This window comes from Ipomoea triloba, chromosome 9 (assembly GCF_003576645.1).
Source record: "Ipomoea triloba cultivar NCNSP0323 chromosome 9, ASM357664v1".
Taxonomy (NCBI): Eukaryota; Viridiplantae; Streptophyta; class Magnoliopsida; order Solanales; family Convolvulaceae; genus Ipomoea; species Ipomoea triloba.
The window spans coordinates 1,875,276-1,895,142 of record NC_044924.1 but is presented as its reverse complement, the minus strand read 5'-3'; the positions used below and the strand labels follow the sequence as shown (position 1 = coordinate 1,895,142).

At 36.6% G+C, this 19,867-nt stretch overlaps 4 protein-coding genes across 5 annotated transcripts; 3 read left to right on the top strand and 1 right to left on the bottom strand.

Annotated features, from left to right (window-relative positions):
• Nucleotides 1–173: 173 nt before the first annotated feature.
• On the top strand, nucleotides 174–3,228 carry LOC116028524 (GATA transcription factor 24-like). The gene is made up of 7 exons (XM_031270257.1): nucleotides 174–696; nucleotides 1,136–1,219; nucleotides 1,311–1,444; nucleotides 2,137–2,247; nucleotides 2,344–2,449; nucleotides 2,638–2,712; nucleotides 2,817–3,228. The coding sequence occupies exons 1-7, from the start codon at nucleotides 322–324 to the stop codon at nucleotides 2,907–2,909; spliced, it is 978 nt and encodes a 325-aa protein (XP_031126117.1). The 5' UTR covers nucleotides 174–321; the 3' UTR covers nucleotides 2,910–3,228.
• Nucleotides 3,229–3,324: 96 nt separating this feature from the next.
• On the bottom strand, nucleotides 3,325–11,329 carry LOC116028521 (dynamin-related protein 3A). 2 transcript variants are annotated; one of them, XM_031270252.1, is made up of 20 exons: nucleotides 10,770–11,329; nucleotides 10,276–10,558; nucleotides 10,160–10,188; nucleotides 9,955–10,056; nucleotides 9,652–9,720; nucleotides 9,499–9,558; nucleotides 9,059–9,172; nucleotides 8,828–8,876; nucleotides 7,953–8,062; nucleotides 7,233–7,325; nucleotides 6,997–7,089; nucleotides 6,771–6,908; nucleotides 6,094–6,207; nucleotides 5,900–6,019; nucleotides 5,483–5,522; nucleotides 5,142–5,290; nucleotides 4,877–5,023; nucleotides 4,594–4,646; nucleotides 4,207–4,306; nucleotides 3,325–4,013 (listed from the first exon to the last, which is right to left on the bottom strand). In XM_031270252.1, the coding sequence occupies exons 1-20, from the start codon at nucleotides 11,139–11,141 to the stop codon at nucleotides 3,738–3,740; spliced, it is 2,511 nt and encodes an 836-aa protein (XP_031126112.1). In that variant the 5' UTR covers nucleotides 11,142–11,329; the 3' UTR covers nucleotides 3,325–3,737. The 2 variants fall into 2 exon arrangements, with proteins under 2 accessions (XP_031126112.1, XP_031126113.1); XM_031270253.1 differs by having other exon boundaries at nucleotides 5,900–5,995.
• A 1,205-nt stretch (nucleotides 11,330–12,534) lies between these two features.
• On the top strand, nucleotides 12,535–16,793 carry LOC116028523 (3-oxoacyl-[acyl-carrier-protein] synthase, mitochondrial-like). The gene is made up of 14 exons (XM_031270256.1): nucleotides 12,535–12,766; nucleotides 13,083–13,312; nucleotides 13,511–13,618; nucleotides 13,698–13,769; nucleotides 14,121–14,207; nucleotides 14,300–14,451; nucleotides 14,785–14,865; nucleotides 14,962–14,995; nucleotides 15,123–15,189; nucleotides 15,294–15,370; nucleotides 15,718–15,778; nucleotides 15,892–15,974; nucleotides 16,208–16,279; nucleotides 16,506–16,793. Exons 1-14 carry the CDS (start codon nucleotides 12,649–12,651, stop codon nucleotides 16,671–16,673), a joined length of 1,410 nt encoding a protein of 469 aa, XP_031126116.1. The 5' UTR covers nucleotides 12,535–12,648; the 3' UTR covers nucleotides 16,674–16,793.
• An 824-nt stretch (nucleotides 16,794–17,617) lies between these two features.
• LOC116030342 (uncharacterized protein C6C3.02c-like) lies at nucleotides 17,618–19,459 on the top strand. Its single transcript, XM_031272568.1, has 5 exons — nucleotides 17,618–17,740; nucleotides 18,516–18,566; nucleotides 18,662–18,736; nucleotides 18,838–18,998; nucleotides 19,132–19,459. The coding sequence occupies exons 1-5, from the start codon at nucleotides 17,719–17,721 to the stop codon at nucleotides 19,222–19,224; spliced, it is 402 nt and encodes a 133-aa protein (XP_031128428.1). The 5' UTR covers nucleotides 17,618–17,718; the 3' UTR covers nucleotides 19,225–19,459.
• The last annotated feature ends 408 nt before the right edge of the window (nucleotides 19,460–19,867 follow it).

Below are 19,867 nucleotides of genomic sequence, written 5' to 3'. Positions count from 1 at the left end.
CCCAAATTTGAGTTGAAATAGTATGATATCAGCATTTATTAAAATTATATTATAATCAATCTGGATATATGTAAAATGGCACGTATATTATATGGTATGGTAATCTATTTAATATGGAGTAGTTAGATGAGATCATAGGTGTAAGGTCATGCTACAGTAGCACGCCCGGTGGCAATTAAGGTAAATTTCTCCCAAGCCGGGGGCCCATTTTACTTTTCACGGTGGGAACTTTGATAGTTCCGTGCGGTGTGTCCGAGGTGGCACTTTCCGTACGTGCTAAAGAGTAAAGAGAAAGAAAAAGTGAAATTGAAGGAGAGCGAAATGGCTGAGGCGATTAGCAGAGCTACCATGTCCATGTACGGTGCGGAGCCGGAGCACCATGCGCCTCAGATTGACGACGGCGAAGAAGAAGATGACGACGGCGTTTCAGCCACCGACGTCGGCGGAGGAGGAGGTGAAGACTCCATAGACGGCACCTCTCATCACATCCAATTCGAGCCCCAATCTCACGCCCTCGTACTCCACCGCTCCATGGACGCTGCGATGAACGGCGCGGAGGGCGTTTCGCCTCACGGAGTCTACGCTCCCGGAGGCTCGGATGTCGTTCCTGCTCCTGTCGACGGAGGTGCGGCCGATCAGCTTACACTCTCCTTTCAGGGTGAAGTCTATGTTTTCGATGCTGTTTCTCCCGAAAAGGTATTTTTTCGTTTTTTTAGGTATGTATCTTTTTAGATAAAACTGAATATGGCTCATAATCGTGTATTAGGCCTATAATTTTTTCGTTTTAATCTAAGTGTTTCAAATTTCGCATTTCCTCTTTCCAATTGAGGTTCTCCTTGTGTTTTCCCGGGAAAATCGGAAAACTATGGCTCTTTAGCGTTTGGTTTTTGTGTTCATCTGAATTGTGAGTAAAAAATTGGTCCCTTCTTGAGTAGGTTTCTATCACTTAGATTGAGTTACAGGTTTTGATTGATTTTTCAGCTGCAGAACACTTGTGTGTTGTAATCCTAGCAGGAGTGGTTATTATCTTCAATTACTTTTGTGAACATGCAATCGGCTAAGAATTTGCATAGTTGGTATGTATGTGTGCTTTTTTTGAGGACTAAGCTAGTCTTCTTTACTGATTAATTTTCAGGTTCAGGCAGTGCTGTTGCTGCTGGGTGGATATGAAGTGCCTTCAGGCATTCCCGCTGCAGCAGTGGCTCCCCAAAGTCATAGGGTATTTCATCTGTAATCAAATATTCTGTATAATTAAGTAATTATTGGATTGTTTTGCAATTTCCTAAGCATCTCTACTGCCATGTCCTTAGGGCATGGGAGAGTACCCAGGAAGATTTAGTCAGCCTCAAAGAATAGCTTCTTTGAATCGTTTTAGGGAAAAAAGGAAAGAACGATGTTTTGACAAGAAGATCCGTTATACTGTTCGGAAGGAAGTTGCACTTAGGTAATTCAATGGCCCTTTCTCTCCTTGCTATTTGATTTTGACTTTTCTTGTCATGAAAACTATTCTAGGAAGAGAAAATTGGTGTTATCATTCCATGTATGTAAATTCCTGCCTAATGTGTTTCCTCATGTTTTTGCCTTCCACCATATGTTTTGTTGTTGCTGCTGTTATAATATGATGCCTTCAGACCTAACTGAACATATTTAAGGAGATGGCATGTCCTGGTTCTGATTAAACAAGTTTTTTGCTAACTGGCCATTGGGAATTGAAGAGAACATTTAAAAGTGGATGCATTTTTTTAAGCCTCTTCTTTTTTTCTTTGTTTTTTTTTTTTGCTTGGGGAAATGCTGGTGCACACTATATCATGTACCTAGGTTTACAGATCTTGGGATCTTGGTACCATGCACTAATGTCAATGTAGGTATACCAAATGAACGTGCAAGCTAAATACAAATGAAAAATCTTAATGGACATGAAGTTCAATCTTAATGACCCATGTGGTGGCATTGCTTTTAGTTTACTTGGGTGTATGATTGCCATCAATGGCTATATAATTTCACTTTCAAATTATTGGAATTCAATACATGCCTATTCAAAATTCTTGAATAATGAGCATATGCCTTTATCAACTTTTTTATGATTATGAATGAAAATCATTGTCTCCATAATCTTATGTAGTCTGTCTGTTACAGGATGCAACGCAAGAAGGGCCAATTTACATCTTCTAAGTGGGTTTCTGATGAAGCAGGTTCATCTTCTGCTGATAGGAACTCCAGTTCGGGACAGGAAGAGCAGGAAATATTGTGAGTTCTAATTTGTTGAATATTTTCAATTTCTTGGTTTGTTGGAGTTAATCAATCTTAAACTCAATTTGAAGTCAAGATTTTTTTTTTCCATAGCTGTACTCATTGTGGAATTAGTTCAAAAGCTACACCTATGATGCGTCGTGGACCAGCTGGACCAAGGTCACTTTGCAATGCATGTGGACTTAAGTGGGCCAACAAGGTTAGTTTCTGTTTGGTGAACTTACTCATCATGAAAATCCTAAAGTTAGTACCATTCGTTGCTAAATTGTTACATTTGTATGTTCTCAGCATGAAAAAAATTGAATTAAAAAACGTTTCATTTCTGCTACTATTGACTGAATAAACACATGCCGCATACCAACTTTTCCTGACTCTTAAATTTGACAGGGGATTTTAAGAGATCTTTCAAAAGTTCCGACTACTGGAGTTCAGGATCATAATGTTGTGAAGGCTGGTGGACAGGTACATTCCGTAATCTAAGATAAGGTTTCTTCATTTAATCATTTTGTATCACTTTTGTTGAGAATGTTAATTACTCCCTATCTTCTTCTATATTTGTGTGTTAGCTCAATGGTGAAGCTATTGGTCCTGATGCCTTGACTGCTGCCAATGTTATTATGACTAATGGTGGCAATTCAGCACCTATTCCTGAACAGTGAAGTTATTTTCATCCTTTATACCCTTATACTGATCATCAATTCTTCATCGCACCTGTCTAGTGAATCAGGATGAGGTATCATTCAAATCTGACACACCAACAACTTTCTCAATGTACATAGAATTATGTATTTTAGTAAATACGGAGTATGTGGTTACTTAATGAGAGCTACACTTCTTTTCCAGTGCATGGTTTTAAAATGTGTGCGAAATGTTTTTTTTTTTATTACAATAGGATTTCCACCAAACAATTTTATAGTGCATTTTCACATTTGTACATCTTGCTTATCGACTGTTAAATGCAATAGTTGCATTCAACCATGAATGTTTTTTTTTTTTGAAATCTATTCAACCATAAATGTTAACTTACAAAAAAAATGTTTAGATAGATGTATCAAGCTATAAAGAATGAACGCATTCCCAACGAAAGATATATCAAGCTATAAAGAATGAACGCATTCCCAACGAAAAGAGTTACAGTTAGGAATTCTTAAACGTGTAAGCCTTCAAATATCAGGCATCAGTTGGCCACAACCCGAAACTAAAAAAACAAAAATGATTGCAGCTTCTGTTCACACAGCTACAAATTATTCATTCAGAGCCTAAACTAATGCATATATGATGTGCTATAGGGACCAAAAAATTAACTTTATATGGGTAGGCCGTAGGCATATAATATTATACATCTAAGCATCATCTTTCCATAAAAGAATAGCAACTCTCCATCATACCAGATCCAAAGCTTTAGATCCTGCAATGCCTCTGCAATAATGTTGGAGATGGAAATAAAATAAATCCAAATTATCAAAATGTTGTTCATTCCTGCATTCTTATGCATCAATTGTTGGGTAAAGTCCCAGAAGAGAATTGCGTCCATTGCCATTAGAATCTCCACCAACATACATGGGTGACTGAAGCTCCCCTGAATGTGAAGATTTGCGTGATCTTGGGTTCTTGGGGGAAGCAGTGTATGAATCCACTGAACTACTAGTAGTATACATAGAGGATGTGGGGAGCCCATGGATCTTTGGCAACCCTGTTGGATCAGAACTCAAACTATAGCCTCTTTCAACTGACTCAGCTTCAAGTGGCAATTCATCCAACGTCTGCATGCAAAAGAAAAAACCTTCTATAATGACTTTTGACATCATGACATGTAGATAAGTAAAATTCATTGTCAACCTCTACCAACCCAGCAAAAAAAAAAATGTTTTATTGTTAATTTGTAGAAATCTAAGAATTTATACAGTTATACTTCATATTTTATAAATCTAAAAGCATAGTGGATTAACAAGTGACCTTGAATGCTTGCTGAAGTACACGAAGTGTGTCACGAGTGCGCTTTCTCTTCATAGCTACCTCATCAGGTTCTTGCAGCATCTCTTCAAAGAGGTTATCTCTATTCAAACCATATGGAGAGACAGATGAGTTGCAATAACCATACAAAACACTTGCAATAATAATAATAAATTACCATACAATAGCATGCAATTTTTTTTTAAGAGATCAAATGTAACACAAATGAAAGAGCAAAGGGGCATTTGCATGGAATAAAGCTCAACCATTGAGGAGATTTTTATCAGCAAACAATAAGCATGTGAACAATTTCAGTAAGCCAAAATTCTGGAAGATTGTGATCACTGACCCTCACTCTTACACATTTTAATAATATTAACCTATAAATACCTGTAAAGCTTTTTGATAAATACATTGTGCAGTTCTCGTTTGGTGTGATTTACCTGATAAAAGAGTAAGAAACATTAGTGCCAGAAGAAGTGCAAATTCTTTAATCACTAACTTGAATAAACCGGAAAATTCTATTGGGATACTAGAAAAGTCAAGCTATTGCTATCCAACTCAAATAGGGCATGCATTGAAAATGCTCATTTACCTTACTCATGGGAACTGAAGAAACATTCAAGGAATAATACAAAACAATAAATTGCAAAACATAAAACGTCATAATTACCAGGAAGTGCATGATTGCTTTAGGTACAGAATCTTCAATATTCTTTCTAACAATGTCATAATATGATCTCAGCAACAGTTTCGTCACAGTTATTTCGATGGTCTCCTGATCTGTGTGGGTTTCTGTGGGCCTCAAGACACTTGGTGGCTACAAGGAAAAGAATCAGATATATATACACATATATTAGTTTTAAGGTAATCAAGTAAACAACCAAAAGGCTAAATAGATATGGAGTATTTGTTAGGTAGATACTTTGCAAGCCTACCTCTCTCAAATGAATCATAGAAAAAGAATGTTCCATGTTCTGGATAGGATCACTGAAAGGCTTGCTAGTTGAGTTTTCTTTAACAGATGTACGATGATCAGACCCACCAAATATTGATGATATTCCCCAACTTGAACCAACAGTAGCTCCTAATTGAGAATCATGTCAATTAAGGCATTTAGAACAAAGAACCAGCAATCTAATCGATATGTCAAAGTGCACCTTATTGCTTATAAGCTAAAATGATGAAGTAGAAGCACTTATTGCAAGTTAATGCAAAAAATACTTGGCAAGGATAAGAATACTATATTAGCAGAGTATTTCAAGAAAACAACTTTTACCAGATGTGGGCTTTTCAACTTCTTGAGCAGACCGAACACCCTGTTTATAATGCAAACAAGTAGGAACACCAAAATTAGTGCGCTGAATTATACCCATGCTAGCAGCTGAACAAGATATATTCTATATTAGAAGAGCAAAACCCCTTTGCATCTAACAGAAGTCAATGTAAAACTGTGACTAGTTTGGACAGTTCATGGCAGGCTATCATGGAAACTAAGCAGTTGCAGTCACAGGATTCATGGCGGGCAAGTGTAAAAGAATCCACAAAACAAATTAGCATTAAAATATTACTCTGCTCCCCTCCCCTCCCCTCCCCCCACATCTTCTCTGTCTCCTGCCCCAACACCCTTCTCCAGCCACCCACCTGTATATCCTATACCAAGCTTATAGATTATGAAAAATAAATAAAAACCTGCCTGCTCTGGAACAATTCCATTTACAGGTCTAGCAAGAATTGCACGAGGCTTGAAACTTTTTTCTGATCCTGGTGCTTTATCTGCATCCACTCCATCCTGATAAGCAATATGCAAACCATACTTGTGACTGGGCTTAGAAGATCATGGAATAGAGAGTAATGACACAAAATGATAAAAGCAAGTCATAAATTTACTTTTTGCCTTGAAACGGGGGCAGCAATCCTGGAGGACTTAACCTGCTGCAGTGCCATCTCCACAGCTTTGCTCCCACCAATAAAATTGTGATGGGAAGTGTTAATGTAATCCATCTAGAAAACAAAACCATCACACTTAGCTACACATTCTAGATAAAATAATAATAATAATAATAAACAAAAGATTTTTAAAAAACATTTTTAAAAAAAAACAATATTTTTGCAGTATTATATACACTGTTGGAATAAAGAAACAAAGATCCGGAGATGTAATATAGTAATTTGTGAAATCTACTGTTTGTTGACAAAAGAAACTGAGGATAGTGAGTCTAACTTACAAAGCCATAGACATCAAGCATTTCACATTAATCCAACCACTAACAGAAGCCACTATAATTTTTTGTGCAAGAATTAGAAAAAATTCAACACTATTCAAGGGAGGCCAATGTACCAATTTGGTCACTCTATGAAAAAATGAAAAAAAGGTTGGAATTTGTGATCTTAGAATTCACATCATCTAGGGGTTTGGAGATGGAAGGCTTAGAATGTAGTATTTCCCAAGCATGAGCCATGAACTAATGGTACAAAAGTGTGAACTTTGCTACTACATCAAACCTAATCTTCCATGAGTATAATATTATATCCACAAGAATGGCAGGAACAGAAATAGGCCATACCTCCATTTCAATAATGTGTCCAATCATAGTTTCTGATGGCTGCAGGCCTTCTCGTAAAAAATTTCCTATGACCTCATCCATTCGCTTTCTTAAAACCGGAAATCGTTGCAATTCATTCGCCATACAACGGTGGCTCATCTGTAAGGTGAACTCCGGAATAAGTAGACAATACTTATAAATTGAATCCTCATGCAACAGTAAAGTACAAAAACTTTGCCACACCTACCTTTATTAACTCATCATAAATAAACCTTGCACATTGAAGACTAGGATCCAATAATCGTGCTATTTGCCTTCGAACAAGAACTTCAAATGGTACCTTCATATTAAAAGGTTAACATGAAATTTAATGCCAACTGAAGTCAATTAAATAAAAATCATGAACAGATAAAAAGAGATACTCTGCTCTTTATTAATAGATATAAAATACAAATTTTTAAGCAAGTGGACACTTGAGATTACTTCAGGTACAAACAATGCAGATTTAGGACCAGTTGCATTTTGTATGGCAGTTCGAATATCTTCATCAGTTAAATCTTCACAAGGATCCACATCCTGCAAATGATTCCAAATTTGATGCAGAATCAGCCAGAAACAATTACTCATATAGAAAAGTTCAGAAACAAAAATTGATGGTGCATCTAATCTAACAATATAAGATCCAAAATGAAGTTGCTCAATGTTATGCTATGGTTCACACCCAATTGAATCTTTGAGGCTAAAGAATACTTTAACAAACTGTAATATATTATATAAATAAAGAGAAAATGAAAGAATACTTTGAGAACTGGAAGTTATATAAAAGAGTAAAAGACATTATAAGGCCACGTGATTCTTAATCTTAAAATACAGCCCCTTCTAAGATCCACAATGTATTTGCTAGAAGTTATGATCCAGTTCACACTCCATTAGAGCTGTAAAGATTTGATCATAAAAAAGAAGACTGAGCTAGAATTTATATAAAAGACAACACAAGTTTACGTGATCCAAAAACTGCATCTTCTTTCAAAGTGTGAAGATGGGCATATACTCCTAATAGTTTCTAATTCCTATACATAACCTTCCATTAAGGTATAGATGGAGATGAGTATATGCCGCTATTAGAATTTGATGTGCTCTGCTCATGCAGATTTGAAAATCCAAAAAGTAGCAATGATAATTCTAAAAATCAACTTTAGGTACCTCAAGACTCTTCACATATATGTTCTGGAAAATGTAATGAATCCTTGCACCACCAGACAACTCAGATGTTGACATCTCTTCATTTTTCCCCTCTATCATTGAAGAGAAAGCTGCCCAAACAAAGATGCCAACAAGTTTATGATAGTGAGAGAGATTATGAGTCCATTCTAGATTCAAGTTAGAAATGAACATTGAATATGGCTCAAGAGATAAACCAAAAATTAAATACTATCATAGGGTCCAGCAGTCTTCAGAATATGTTTAAAACTAAGGCAAATATCTCCACTACTAAAAAAAATAAATAAATAAATAAAAAGATACGGATCAAATAAGACCTCAAACATTACTGAAAAATGCAGTTGGACCCTCAGAATGAAAAAAGCTACAAGTAGACACTTGAACTTGGAAAAGAAGAGCAATTGGACCATATTTACCCTAATAAAACAGCCAGCAGCCCTTAAAAAAAGTAGATGAAGTGGCTGGTTTTTATTGACATGGCATCCAACATTAAAATAATAACAAAAACAATAATAATTTTTTAAAACTTCATAACTGCCATGGCAGCCATGACAATTTTTCTTTATAAATAAATAATTAATTAATTAAAAAGGGGAGGTGAACTTTTTAATTCTTTTGGAGATGAGTCAGTGTCCTATGTGTAGAACAAACATGATAAATATATGAGTTGGCATCCTATGTGGCATTTAACAAGATGTTTATATGCAACAGGGGGTGAGATGCTTTTTTTCAAGTTTAGGCTTTCAGGCATCTATTTAAAGCTTTTTTCAGTTCAATGCTCTAATTGCATTTTCTAGAAAAATTCAAGGACTTTATTGACCCCCAAAAATAAAATAAAATAAAATAAGTCAAAATACCTTCAGAATACTTCGAAAGAATGTTCAAAAGCAGTGCTCCTTGACCAGCCTATATATATAGACATAGCAAAGAAATTATACATGCATGATAAGAACCAGCTTGAAGCTTGAAAACAATCAAGTTGTCTGAATCAAATATTAGATAACTCAAGGATGGGAAAAGTCTGCCAACAAGATCCAGAATCATGAATGAGCAATGCATAATTTTATGCAAGTTAACACAAAATCTACCTTTGACTCAGTAATCTCCCCAAAGCTAGCATGCTCCTTTGCAACAGAAACAAGTGCAGCACTAATGCGTGACTTCAAGCCTGGAAGAACAGTTTTGATGTGTTGCACCAGAATCTGCAAAGGGTAGAGGATGACTAATATTGTACTTATAAAAAGGGAGCACAGTTAAAGAATATTAGATAATGGAAAAAAACAAGATAGTAGCATCCAAATGCCAAAAAAAAAAAACTTATAAAGGGAGCACACTAAAAGAATATTAGATAATCAAAATAAAAAAGATATTAGCATCCAAAAGACAAGTATTTACAAAATTAATATATGCTAATTTCTAGGTGTATTCACACTGTAAAAAAAATTATTTGATGGTAGAACTTTGTTTCTTTTCAATAATGTCTTATAAATGCACAAACATGAAGGCAACTTAGTATTGAACTGTTCACCTGGTTCAACTTTTTGGCCAACTGAGGAACACCACAACGATCAGCAAGATCACTATAAACCTTCATCCAAGACAATTATTAAAAATGAGAGTGGCTCATCACAAAGAAGGTCCAAATAGTAAGAAGCAACACAATAACAGACTAGTGCCATACAGGACGACTCCGGAAGAACTTTTCCTCAGCAATGAGTGCATCCTTAATGCTCCGATTCATCAGAATATCCTGGTTCACATATACGGACAATTTGAGCGGGATACAAATGCACAAATCCACATATAACTTTTTGTTAAATTTATTCATACAAAAACAGCACGCTTATACTTTTACCATATAGCATCCTGCTTTAGAATTAAATATACATAATTCAATGTTTTGCATCAATATGGCAGCCATTTTAGCATATTGATATGCCACATAAAATGCAGAGTTTCCTACAAGTTAAGATGAAAAAAATACCTCCTGGCTACGATTTACAACCCCAATATAACCAAGGCGAAGTGGAATCACTTTCCCAAGCAAAAAATTGCGAGCATCAGTACCCCGGTCCATAATGTCCAACTGAAGTATCAGAGGAAAGACAAAGAACAATGTACAGCAAATTAGACACGTGCAAGTTTTAGATCAAAGGTACAAAAGAGAATTTGATTTCAGTGTATCTCACCTTTGTGATTATACCAATGGTTCGATAACCTGACAGAGAAATCAGTAACATATCAGAATCATTAACACATTGCATTCAATTTTTTTGGTCAACTAAACATTAAGTGCATTGTGTACCATCAGGGTCGGCATTTCCAGCAATCTGGAGGGCATCTGAATTCGCTAAGTCAGCATTGGCTGGTGTAACAGCCAGTATTAGGCAACTTGGGAGTTTAATATATGACATTATCATTGTCCTGATACGGGCTTCAATATCAGTAGGCTGATCACCAACAGGGACCTTTGTTATGCCAGGCAAATCAACTAGAGTAATATCTAGAACATTTGGAGAGAATATTTTCAACCGAATCTGTTTGTCCGAAACACCTTTGTTCCCTCCAGCTTCTCTGTCTGTCTCAGCCTAAAGCCAGCCAAGATGAATAATAATTGAGATTAAATTATTGGCACTTACAGGCAACTATTAGGAGAAAGGAGTTCTACAGCAGTTATTCAAGTATATCAGTAAGACAGTAACCTCTTTATATATTTGAGTTTGAAACTTTGAGCAATGCCTTATTCTAATTTTTTGGATTAAAATTTGAGTTGTAATAACCAAATCTCCCGTATTTTACCTGAATTTCTCTCCGAATATCATTGAAATCGAAAAACTTCTTCCCAGGGAGGTGGAGGAACTCTCCCCACTCCTCATCAGTGCTGTCAGGCTTCCGTTTGGTCTGGAGCAACTGAAGCACGAGGGGACGGCGAGTACAGATGTCGGAGCCTCGGGGCAAGAAGTCGCGACCAACGAGGGCTTCGAGGACGCTTGATTTACCACTGCTTTGGCTGCCAACGACGGCCACCTGAGGGAGCTCGATCGTGGACTGGCTACCGAGCTGCGCGAAGATGTCTTGCAGCTTGTTCACAATAGGAATGACCGAATGCCCCAGCGGCGCCGCATTCAAATTGGACGTCGATGTAGAAGAAGGAACGGCTTCTTCCGCCATGGAGATTAGCGTAAGCTTCGATTGGGATCGCTGTGCTCTGCTGTTGAGATACAACGCAGGAATTTCGGAGAGATCGTTGATGTGAAAACCCTAGTGAAGTTTTGAAAAGTTTTGGGAGAGAGGGACAGCGGGTGCCAGAGTAGAAGGGGAGGGCGTGTTTGTGTGCTCTGTCCTACCGCGCAAGCAAAAGAAAACCGATAATAGTTGGTTTTCTTTTCGTTATAGACTTATACTCCCTACTTACTACTTCATAATGACTTAAAATTGTACTCCTTAATCCTTATTAGCATTTGATGATTTGATATTATATCACGATTTTTGCGATATTGTTATAATTAATTTTATTTTAGGTAAAATTATATTTTTCACCCCTAAGTTATAAGGTAATTGTATAATTTATCCCTAAGTGTTGTTTATACTCACTTTTCTCCCCTGAATTATCATTAAAGTTATACTTTTCGTCAATTTAACAATTAAATATTATTGACGAAATTTGCAACTTTAGTATAATTCATAAACAAAAAATAAGCACGAAATTACGAGACTGAAAGTTGGAAACAAAACAAACAAAAAACTACTCCGTCTCAATGATGAGATACAAACTAGTAACGTTTATCAAGACATTCTGAATTAAGTAAACTGTTAACGCAACCATGAGGAAAGTGTTATACTCCACTCACTCCTTGTTGCCATTAGTTGCCAAAAAAATAAAAGAAAAATCAGCAACTATGTTTTGTTTATGACCGATTGTGCTTGAGTATGATAGTACTCAAGTTTGTTGAACATATGGGCAATTTCTTCACCTTATTGTCCATTGCTCGAATTTGATTTCCAGTTACCAGTGTCATAGCCGAAGCCGAAAATCAGAATCAGAGCTCCGATTTTAGATGGAAACCAAACTTTGGTTTTCCAAAATTGAAACCAGAGAGCATTGGAAACCAGATCGCATATGTCTTGTGTCTGAGACCAAAAAATAGAGATATGCATATGTTTTTTTTTTCTTATAATAACACTCATTTTATGAATGACACTCAAGTTTTTAATAAATAATACTCCGTATTTATTATTATTATTATTTTTATATAAATACATTAATAAATTACAATTTTACTTATTTTACTAAAAATAACCAACTAGGAACTATTTTTTGGAATGCAATAAAATACTATAAAAAATATTTTATAAAAAAGACTCATTTTTCAGTAAATTATTTTTCTGATTCTCAAACACACAATAAAAAATAGATTATAAGTTTAAATATCAATTAATTGAGATGAAACAAATGCTTCAATTTGCTTCGCTCAAAGTATGGAGCTCCCAATTTCAACTTTCTTTACTATTTAGAAAATTGCAGCGCTACTTAACAAACAAGACCACATCGAACAATTTTGAGAACAATTGAACATGTTTCATGGAATCGACAAACTTTAGGGTATTTCTGTTCAAAACTTCAAAACAGTACTCAGGTGGGTAAGTTGCACTCTTCCCCGCGCCCTGATCTGCAGAAATGACAAGAGGAAACTGGTTCAGATTCGTCCCTTCCCGCCTTCAACTTCGCCGGTACTGCTCCTCCGATGCTTTTGACCCGCCGCCATTTTTCCCTCCCCGAAGAGTTGTTGTCACCGGTAATAACTATATTAACCATCTGTCCTCCTAGTTCTGATTTTGATGTGTGCCAAATGTTTAGCAAGAGCTAGGGGCATTCTGAATTGAGCACACACTGAATTCTGGTATAACAGTTGTAATAATGGGGTTTCTGTTGCTGTTCCATTATCAGTGAATAGTGTAACATTTGTTAAGTGCAGGAGCAGGGGTCATAACGATAACAATTTTGCATGAAATTGTGATCTTCAACTTTTCATAGTTAATAAAATTGGAAAGTTAAGGTGGATGGTGATAAAGGATTGATTTAAAAAAAAAAATTGTGGTTTTCATTTTCAGGTGTTGGCATGGTGACACCACTTGGTTGTGGGGTCAAAGCTACATGGGAGCGACTAATACAAGGGGAATGTGGTGTAAGAGCAGTAACTCTTGATGATTTGAAGATGAGTGGATTTGATGAAGAAGTTCAGTTGCGAGCTTTTGATCAATTGACATCAAAAGTTGCGGCAATTGTGCCTTCTGGAACTAGCCCGGGGGAATTCCAGGAGGAGCTGTGGCTCAATTCCAAGGTACTGTTCTGCTGCTTGTTCATTTCATATTTAGCCAATCTTTAACACACAACAGTTACATTTGAATAAGTCTCAAGCATGCATTACCTTATTTAGAAGAAGGGATTTGTAATCAAGATGTAGTTAATCCTTCTGAATGAGGGATAGCAGGTCACAGTAATATAAATAGGGAGTGCTATTCATGGTATGGTTTTGCAGGAGCATAGATCTATTGCTAGGTTTATTGGATACGCATTATGTGCTGCTGATGAAGCCCTCAAGGATGCTAATTGGATACCAACCACCTTGGATGAGAAGGAGCGAACAGTATGTATTTTTCTTTGCTTTGATTTCAAAATGTGATTTTCGTTTGCTTTGTGTTGGCATCTAAGCAGAAGTCTATCAGGGAGTCTCCATAGGTGCTGGAACTGGAAGCATTGTTGATATTTTGGATGCATCCAGAATGATCAGCGAGAAGGTTAGTGTATTGAGCTTATCTACTGCTATAATACTCGGAGCCAGTTTGTGCTGTGTTTGGATAGACTGATAAAAACAGCTTATGGATTTTGAAAAGCTGTTTTTAACTTAATGTTATCAGAATAAGCTGAACAACAGTTCTCCAGGAGCCAATTGAAATACCAATCCCATTTCAACTATTATAAACGTATTTATGGAGCTTGTTTGAAAAGCAATTATCATAAACATGCTTATTTAAGTTGTTTATTCAAAGTGGTTTATAGTCATATCCTCAGGCCTGGACTTGAATATACCAATGAGCATGTAGGAATTTCAGTATTATAACAGATAACCATTTGCTTTGTGGTTGTAGAACTCACGTCGGATTAGTCCATTTTTCATCCCACGGATACTGATCAACATGGCTTCGGGCCATGTAAGCATGAAGTATGGATTTCAGGTACGTCAACCACATTAGTTGCTTTTTTATATTAATGTTGAATAAAATCTTTTAAAGATAGTTGTATATTCTAGTCATGTATTTGAATTTAGGGACCAAACCATGCTGCAGTGACAGCTTGTGCCACTGGAGCACATTCAGTCGGGGATGCTACTAGGATGATCCAATTTGGTGATGCGGATGTCATGGTTGCTGGAGGGACAGAAGCCAGCATTGATGCTTTATCTATTGCAGGGTTTTGTAGGTAGTGGTCTCAACTTTTATTACTTGGTTCAAGTACTCATTGTTCTCTCTTTGAATTTAATTGGGTGCCACTTCCCGATCTCAATTTTGGGACCAGTAATTTATAGCATTAAGGCCAGGGGTCTGAAAGTAGCTTACCGTGATATCTTGTCATTAACTCATTATAGAATCAGTTGCAGCTTTTTAACTTGAAAAGGAAAATCATTCTTCAAAGTTCAAGCATGGCTGCAAATGATTCCATTCTACATACATGCTTAGAATCCTGGATAAATTCTCTTGTGAATGTGCCTTTTGATATGTTTTGCTTTTAAACGAAGTGGTATTTCTAATGCAGGTCAAGAGCATTGACTACCAAGTATAATGCTGAACCACAAGAAGCTTCAAGGCCATTTGATTGCGATCGTGATGGATTTGTGTAAGTGATAATTCAACTTACAGAGGCTTTCTTTTATTGATTGGATCTGAATTATCTCATTCTCTCTAATATCTCTTCTGTGTTGTTGAATCGCAGCATTGGTGAAGGTTCTGGTATTTTAGTGTTGGAGGTTAGTTTTCACTCATTGGCTCACCTGCATTTTGATCATATATGACTATTTTTTGTTTGTAATATCCCAATTGGTGCATTCCTCTTTTTTATTTTTATATATCACACGTTCGGTTTTATTTCCTAAGGAATTGGAGCATGCAAAAAAACGAGGGGCTAAGATATATGCTGAGGTTCGTGGTTATGGTACCTCAGGTTTGTATTTTGTGTATGCAATCACTATGCTGGATTACTCTGTTATTCCATTTCCCAATTTGGTTTCAGCTTTTTGTTTGACGCAACCTTGCTTACTTGTTCAGGCGATGCATATCACATTACTCAACCACATCTTAGTGGAAGAGGTGCTATTCTGGCCATGACACGTGCTCTAAAGCAGGTGAGATAGTGCGGCAATGAGATTTACTGCTGACATGGCATAGACAATTATCAGTGTGTTCATATCCTTCTTCATTGTTACCTACACTTGTGAGCTAGAGAGAAAATTCCACCCGCACCCACCCACCTTTTTCTTTATGATGGTGTGGTGAAAATTTTATTTTATTCTTTGTATATTGCACTAGTATCTGCATCCCATCTTTGTCGCCTTTCTGCGGGATGAGACTAATCCAGCTGAATCTCAATCAGGTCCCGCTTAGGAGCAACCTTCCCAAAGGCGTTGTTGCATATGCATGGATTTATCTTATTCTTTAACTAACATGCTATAGTTTGTTATTCCTTTTGCAGTCTGGTCTTCATCCTAATCAAGTCGGTTACATAAACGCACACGCAACGTCTACACCTTTGGGTAGTAGTAGTTAGATATCACAAATTATAATCAATTTTTACAATTGAAACAATTTCACTAGAAATACATTGACATTTCAAATAACTTGTTACTCAATATACCCCCTTTCTCAGGTGATGCTGTGGAAGCTACTGCAATAAAACATGTATTTTCGGATCATGCAACATCTGGTGCTCTGGCCTTCTCCTCAACAAAGGTAAGCTCAGAGTCGAGTGTTCACAGTCGCGTTGGAAACTTAGCCATGAATCACGATGGTTGACACACTCTTAGACTTTCGGTTTATACATCTTGACCTAACCTCGAAATGTTCATTAAGCTGCTAACATAATTTTTAGTTTTCCTCGATATTCATCACATAAAAGTCAAGATATACTCCGGTATTCTGTATTCACCGTTCTGGTTGTTTCTTACTTTGTGCCAAAACACCAGGGTGCGGTTGGCCATCTACTCGGGGCAGCTGGAGCTGTAGAAGCTATTTTTGCTATACTAGCACTACACCATGTACGTTACATTTGCTGCAATTTTTTGGGGGCGTACAATATCTGATATTCTCACCACTGCAATACTAATCCAGTAATCCGGATTTGGCACGGGCTTTTGTTGCATTTGAAGTGTATATAGGATGCTTTTACTAACAAAGTCCATCTTTAAACTGTTTGATCTTTTCTGCTCTTACAACTATCTAGCAGGCCATTGATTGTTGGAATGTTTTTTTTTTTGGTTGCAGGGAATGGCGCCTTTGACGCTAAACCTTAAAAAACCAGATCCCATATTTACTGGTGATTTCACCCCATTGACAGCGTCGAAGCAGATAGATGCTAAGGTTGTTCTATCGAACTCCTTTGGCTTTGGAGGAACAAATGCAACTTTGCTTTTTGCTTCCATCAACAACTAATCATTGAGTTAGGAGTTTTGTTTGACAGAAAGTTGTGCACTTAGACAGTTAGACATCCCCTTGGACCTCATTATACTATTAATAAAAAGCATTCTTTTTGGGGATTTTTTTTAATTTTAATAAATATATTATATGTTTTTTTTAATACAGCAAGAATACCATAAACTACATAAAATGTGGAAAATATACCCTAACAATATTCTCAAAAAGGAGATGCTTGAGCTCGGTTAAGTTTGTCGCACATGATCTTTTAATACGGTTTGCTTCTTTTGTGTATTTTACAAGTTATTATTATATAAGAGTATAGTTTTTAGTTATTATTATATAAGAGTATAGTTTTTTGGATCTAAAGGAAGGCTAAGTCCAGTCCTTACAACAGACACCCTTTCGAGATGTCCTCGACGCGGGGAGGGGGCTCCTCCCAATCCATCCACATGATGTTGAAGTTTCTTGTTTATTTCGTGTTTCATGTAGTTTACCCAATGTATAGTTAAAATGAAATATTTCTCAACTTGAAAATTAACTAATCAATACTAATTACTTTAAATGAGATTTGTCTTGTTTAAAAGATATAACTCTCAAGATGAGGATTTTTGCAAGTTTGACGTACTATTGATTATTTTGGGTTGATGCAGTGATTTCAGTTAATGATTATTTATATTACATGTAATAAAATTAATTAGTAAATATTTGAGAAAATAACATTATTTAAAAATTAAAACAAAAGAACAAGAAGTCAAGAACGAAGTCTCCAGAAAACGCGCGCATATTCTCTGCTTATCCGTGAATCAGGTACGCTCAGCCCCAGCGCCGGTTTCGTGGGCTTCATATCGATTGGTGGAAGACTTAGAGGAACTCGCGCTAGCGGTCCAGATATCGCCACGTAACCCTCGCAATCTAAACCTCGTCTGACTTTGACCAAATAGCGTATATATAAATGCGCGCATCGTCTCCGGCGTTCCGTGAAAGGATCCCATATTACACAATCGTTTATCAACCGCCTCTCTCGTCAATTCTCTCTCTCTTTTTAGGTTTCCCCGACGACATGCCTCGCCGAAGCTCTGGCGGTGAGTTTCTCAGATTCTCCTCAGTTTTATCTTTACGTTGATCGGATCAACATGCGATCGTACTAATTTCTTAGGCATATATTACGTGTAAATAGTTGAATTATTCTGTTATGATTGCTGATGGTTCTGGATAAGAGAAAGCGATTTTGTTTCGAATGAATGGGAACGATGATTATTTAATCATAAATGCATTAGTGGCAGTGGATTGCAGTGTTCGAGCCTTGATTTATAGACATTGAAGAAGAAGAAGAAGAATTTGTACTCTGTAATAGCTTATCAAACACTCATATTGATTGTTTAACCAAGTCAAACAAGTGATCAAATAAATCAAAATTGGCTGACTATGTTAGCAAAAAGGCCTTAACTTATTGATTATATGGCCTTATGTGAAATATTTGATTTGTGCACTGGGTGGAGTTATTAGGATAGGCAGTAGCTGAGTTTGAATCATATTTCAATGTTGTGAAACTTAACTTGATTTCTTGGTGCCTTCTAAATCCTAGTTCTGGCATGTTCCAAGATTTATATATTAGTCCTGGCATCTAATGTGTCTTTTAAAAATGTTTTATCTCCTCACCTTGTCATACATTTTCAGATCTTGTTCTCTATCTTTGTTAAGTTTTATTTTTAGTCTTACATTTGCCTCATTAGTCCTTTTGTTGATTTGTTTTAGGAATCTAATACATTTGTCTTTCTAACATGTTTTAACTTCCTGATACTTCTTCCCTTCCTCTGCAACTGCTTGATTATTGTTATTATTATTATCGCTATGCAGGAAGGTCTGCCCCACGTGCAGCACCTCGACGTTCTCCAGCTCCTGCTCCAGGTATCCTTTTGCACTTGCAAAGTTATTTACTGATTAACCTTTATATGGTCCCCTTCTTTTGATCTTCTTTTGTTGTCTATCGTATGTTGTTGCAGTAAACCATGCTCCTCCTCCAGCTCCTGTCCAAAACAGTAGTGGGGGACCAGGCATTGGATCAACCATAGCTCAAGGTGAGTAGATATTTCCTGTGATATAAGAAGCATGTTTTTTTTTTTCCCCTCTCTCTGGAGGAATTGGACCATAATTGCTGTATTCTCCATCATTGTCACAGGCATGGCTTTTGGTACTGGAAGTGCTGTGGCACACCGGGCAGTGGATGCTGTCATGGGTCCTCGAACCATTCAACACGAGACTATTCCAGCTCAAGCATCCCCACCCAACAGCTTGAGTGGCTCAGATGCTTGCAGTTTGCAAACTAAGGCCTTCCAAGATGTAAGTCAACTCTTTATTTACATTCATGTGTTGGGGAAGTGTTGGATTTCCCAACTCTTAGGAGTAAAGTTCTTATTATGACACATTGATTCTGGAAGTGGTTCTTAACATGCAATTTGTTAACTTATTGCAGTGTCTGAATAGCTATGGAAGCGACATTAGCAAGTGCCAATTCTACATGGATATGTTATCTGAATGCCGAAGGAACTCTGCTCTGAATGCTTAAGCCTTCAGATTATGATTGTTGAAGGCCTACTGTGGTTCTCAATGATGAATGGACACACATGCATAATGCATTTACCCTACTTGTGGTTAATGTAGTTTTGCTTCCAATAAACTTTTGTAATTTTGGTTGATTGAATTGAACATCATGGTTTTTGGACAAACTATAGTCACATTATCTTGTGCTATTGTTTCCTTAGAGTCTTGATGTATATGATAGATGCTATTATTGGCTTCCATTTGTCCTTCTCTACCTAGTATTAGGATCATTATTTTTTAAGAGCAATCATAACCAAATTGGTCAAGCAATTGTAATCAAGATTTAAAGTTCGATTTATCATTGGAATTGCCTAATAACCTTTTTTATTAAACCGATCAGCTATGACTTCCAGGTAGCGGCTGTGAGGGGTTGGCTTGGTAATCAAATTTTAGTATCAACAATTTATTGATCTTTTTGATTTGATAAAAGAAAAACAGAGTTTTTGTCTAAGAAATGCGTTAGGGTTCAAAAAGAGTGAATTTATACAACCTTTCAACGAGATAGTGCTTTTTTTAATTCTCTCAAAAAATGGAATTTATTCCAAACATATATGTCAAGCTTCATCGATGTGCCTTAATATGCCTCTAGAAAAATCCGAAATAGTCAG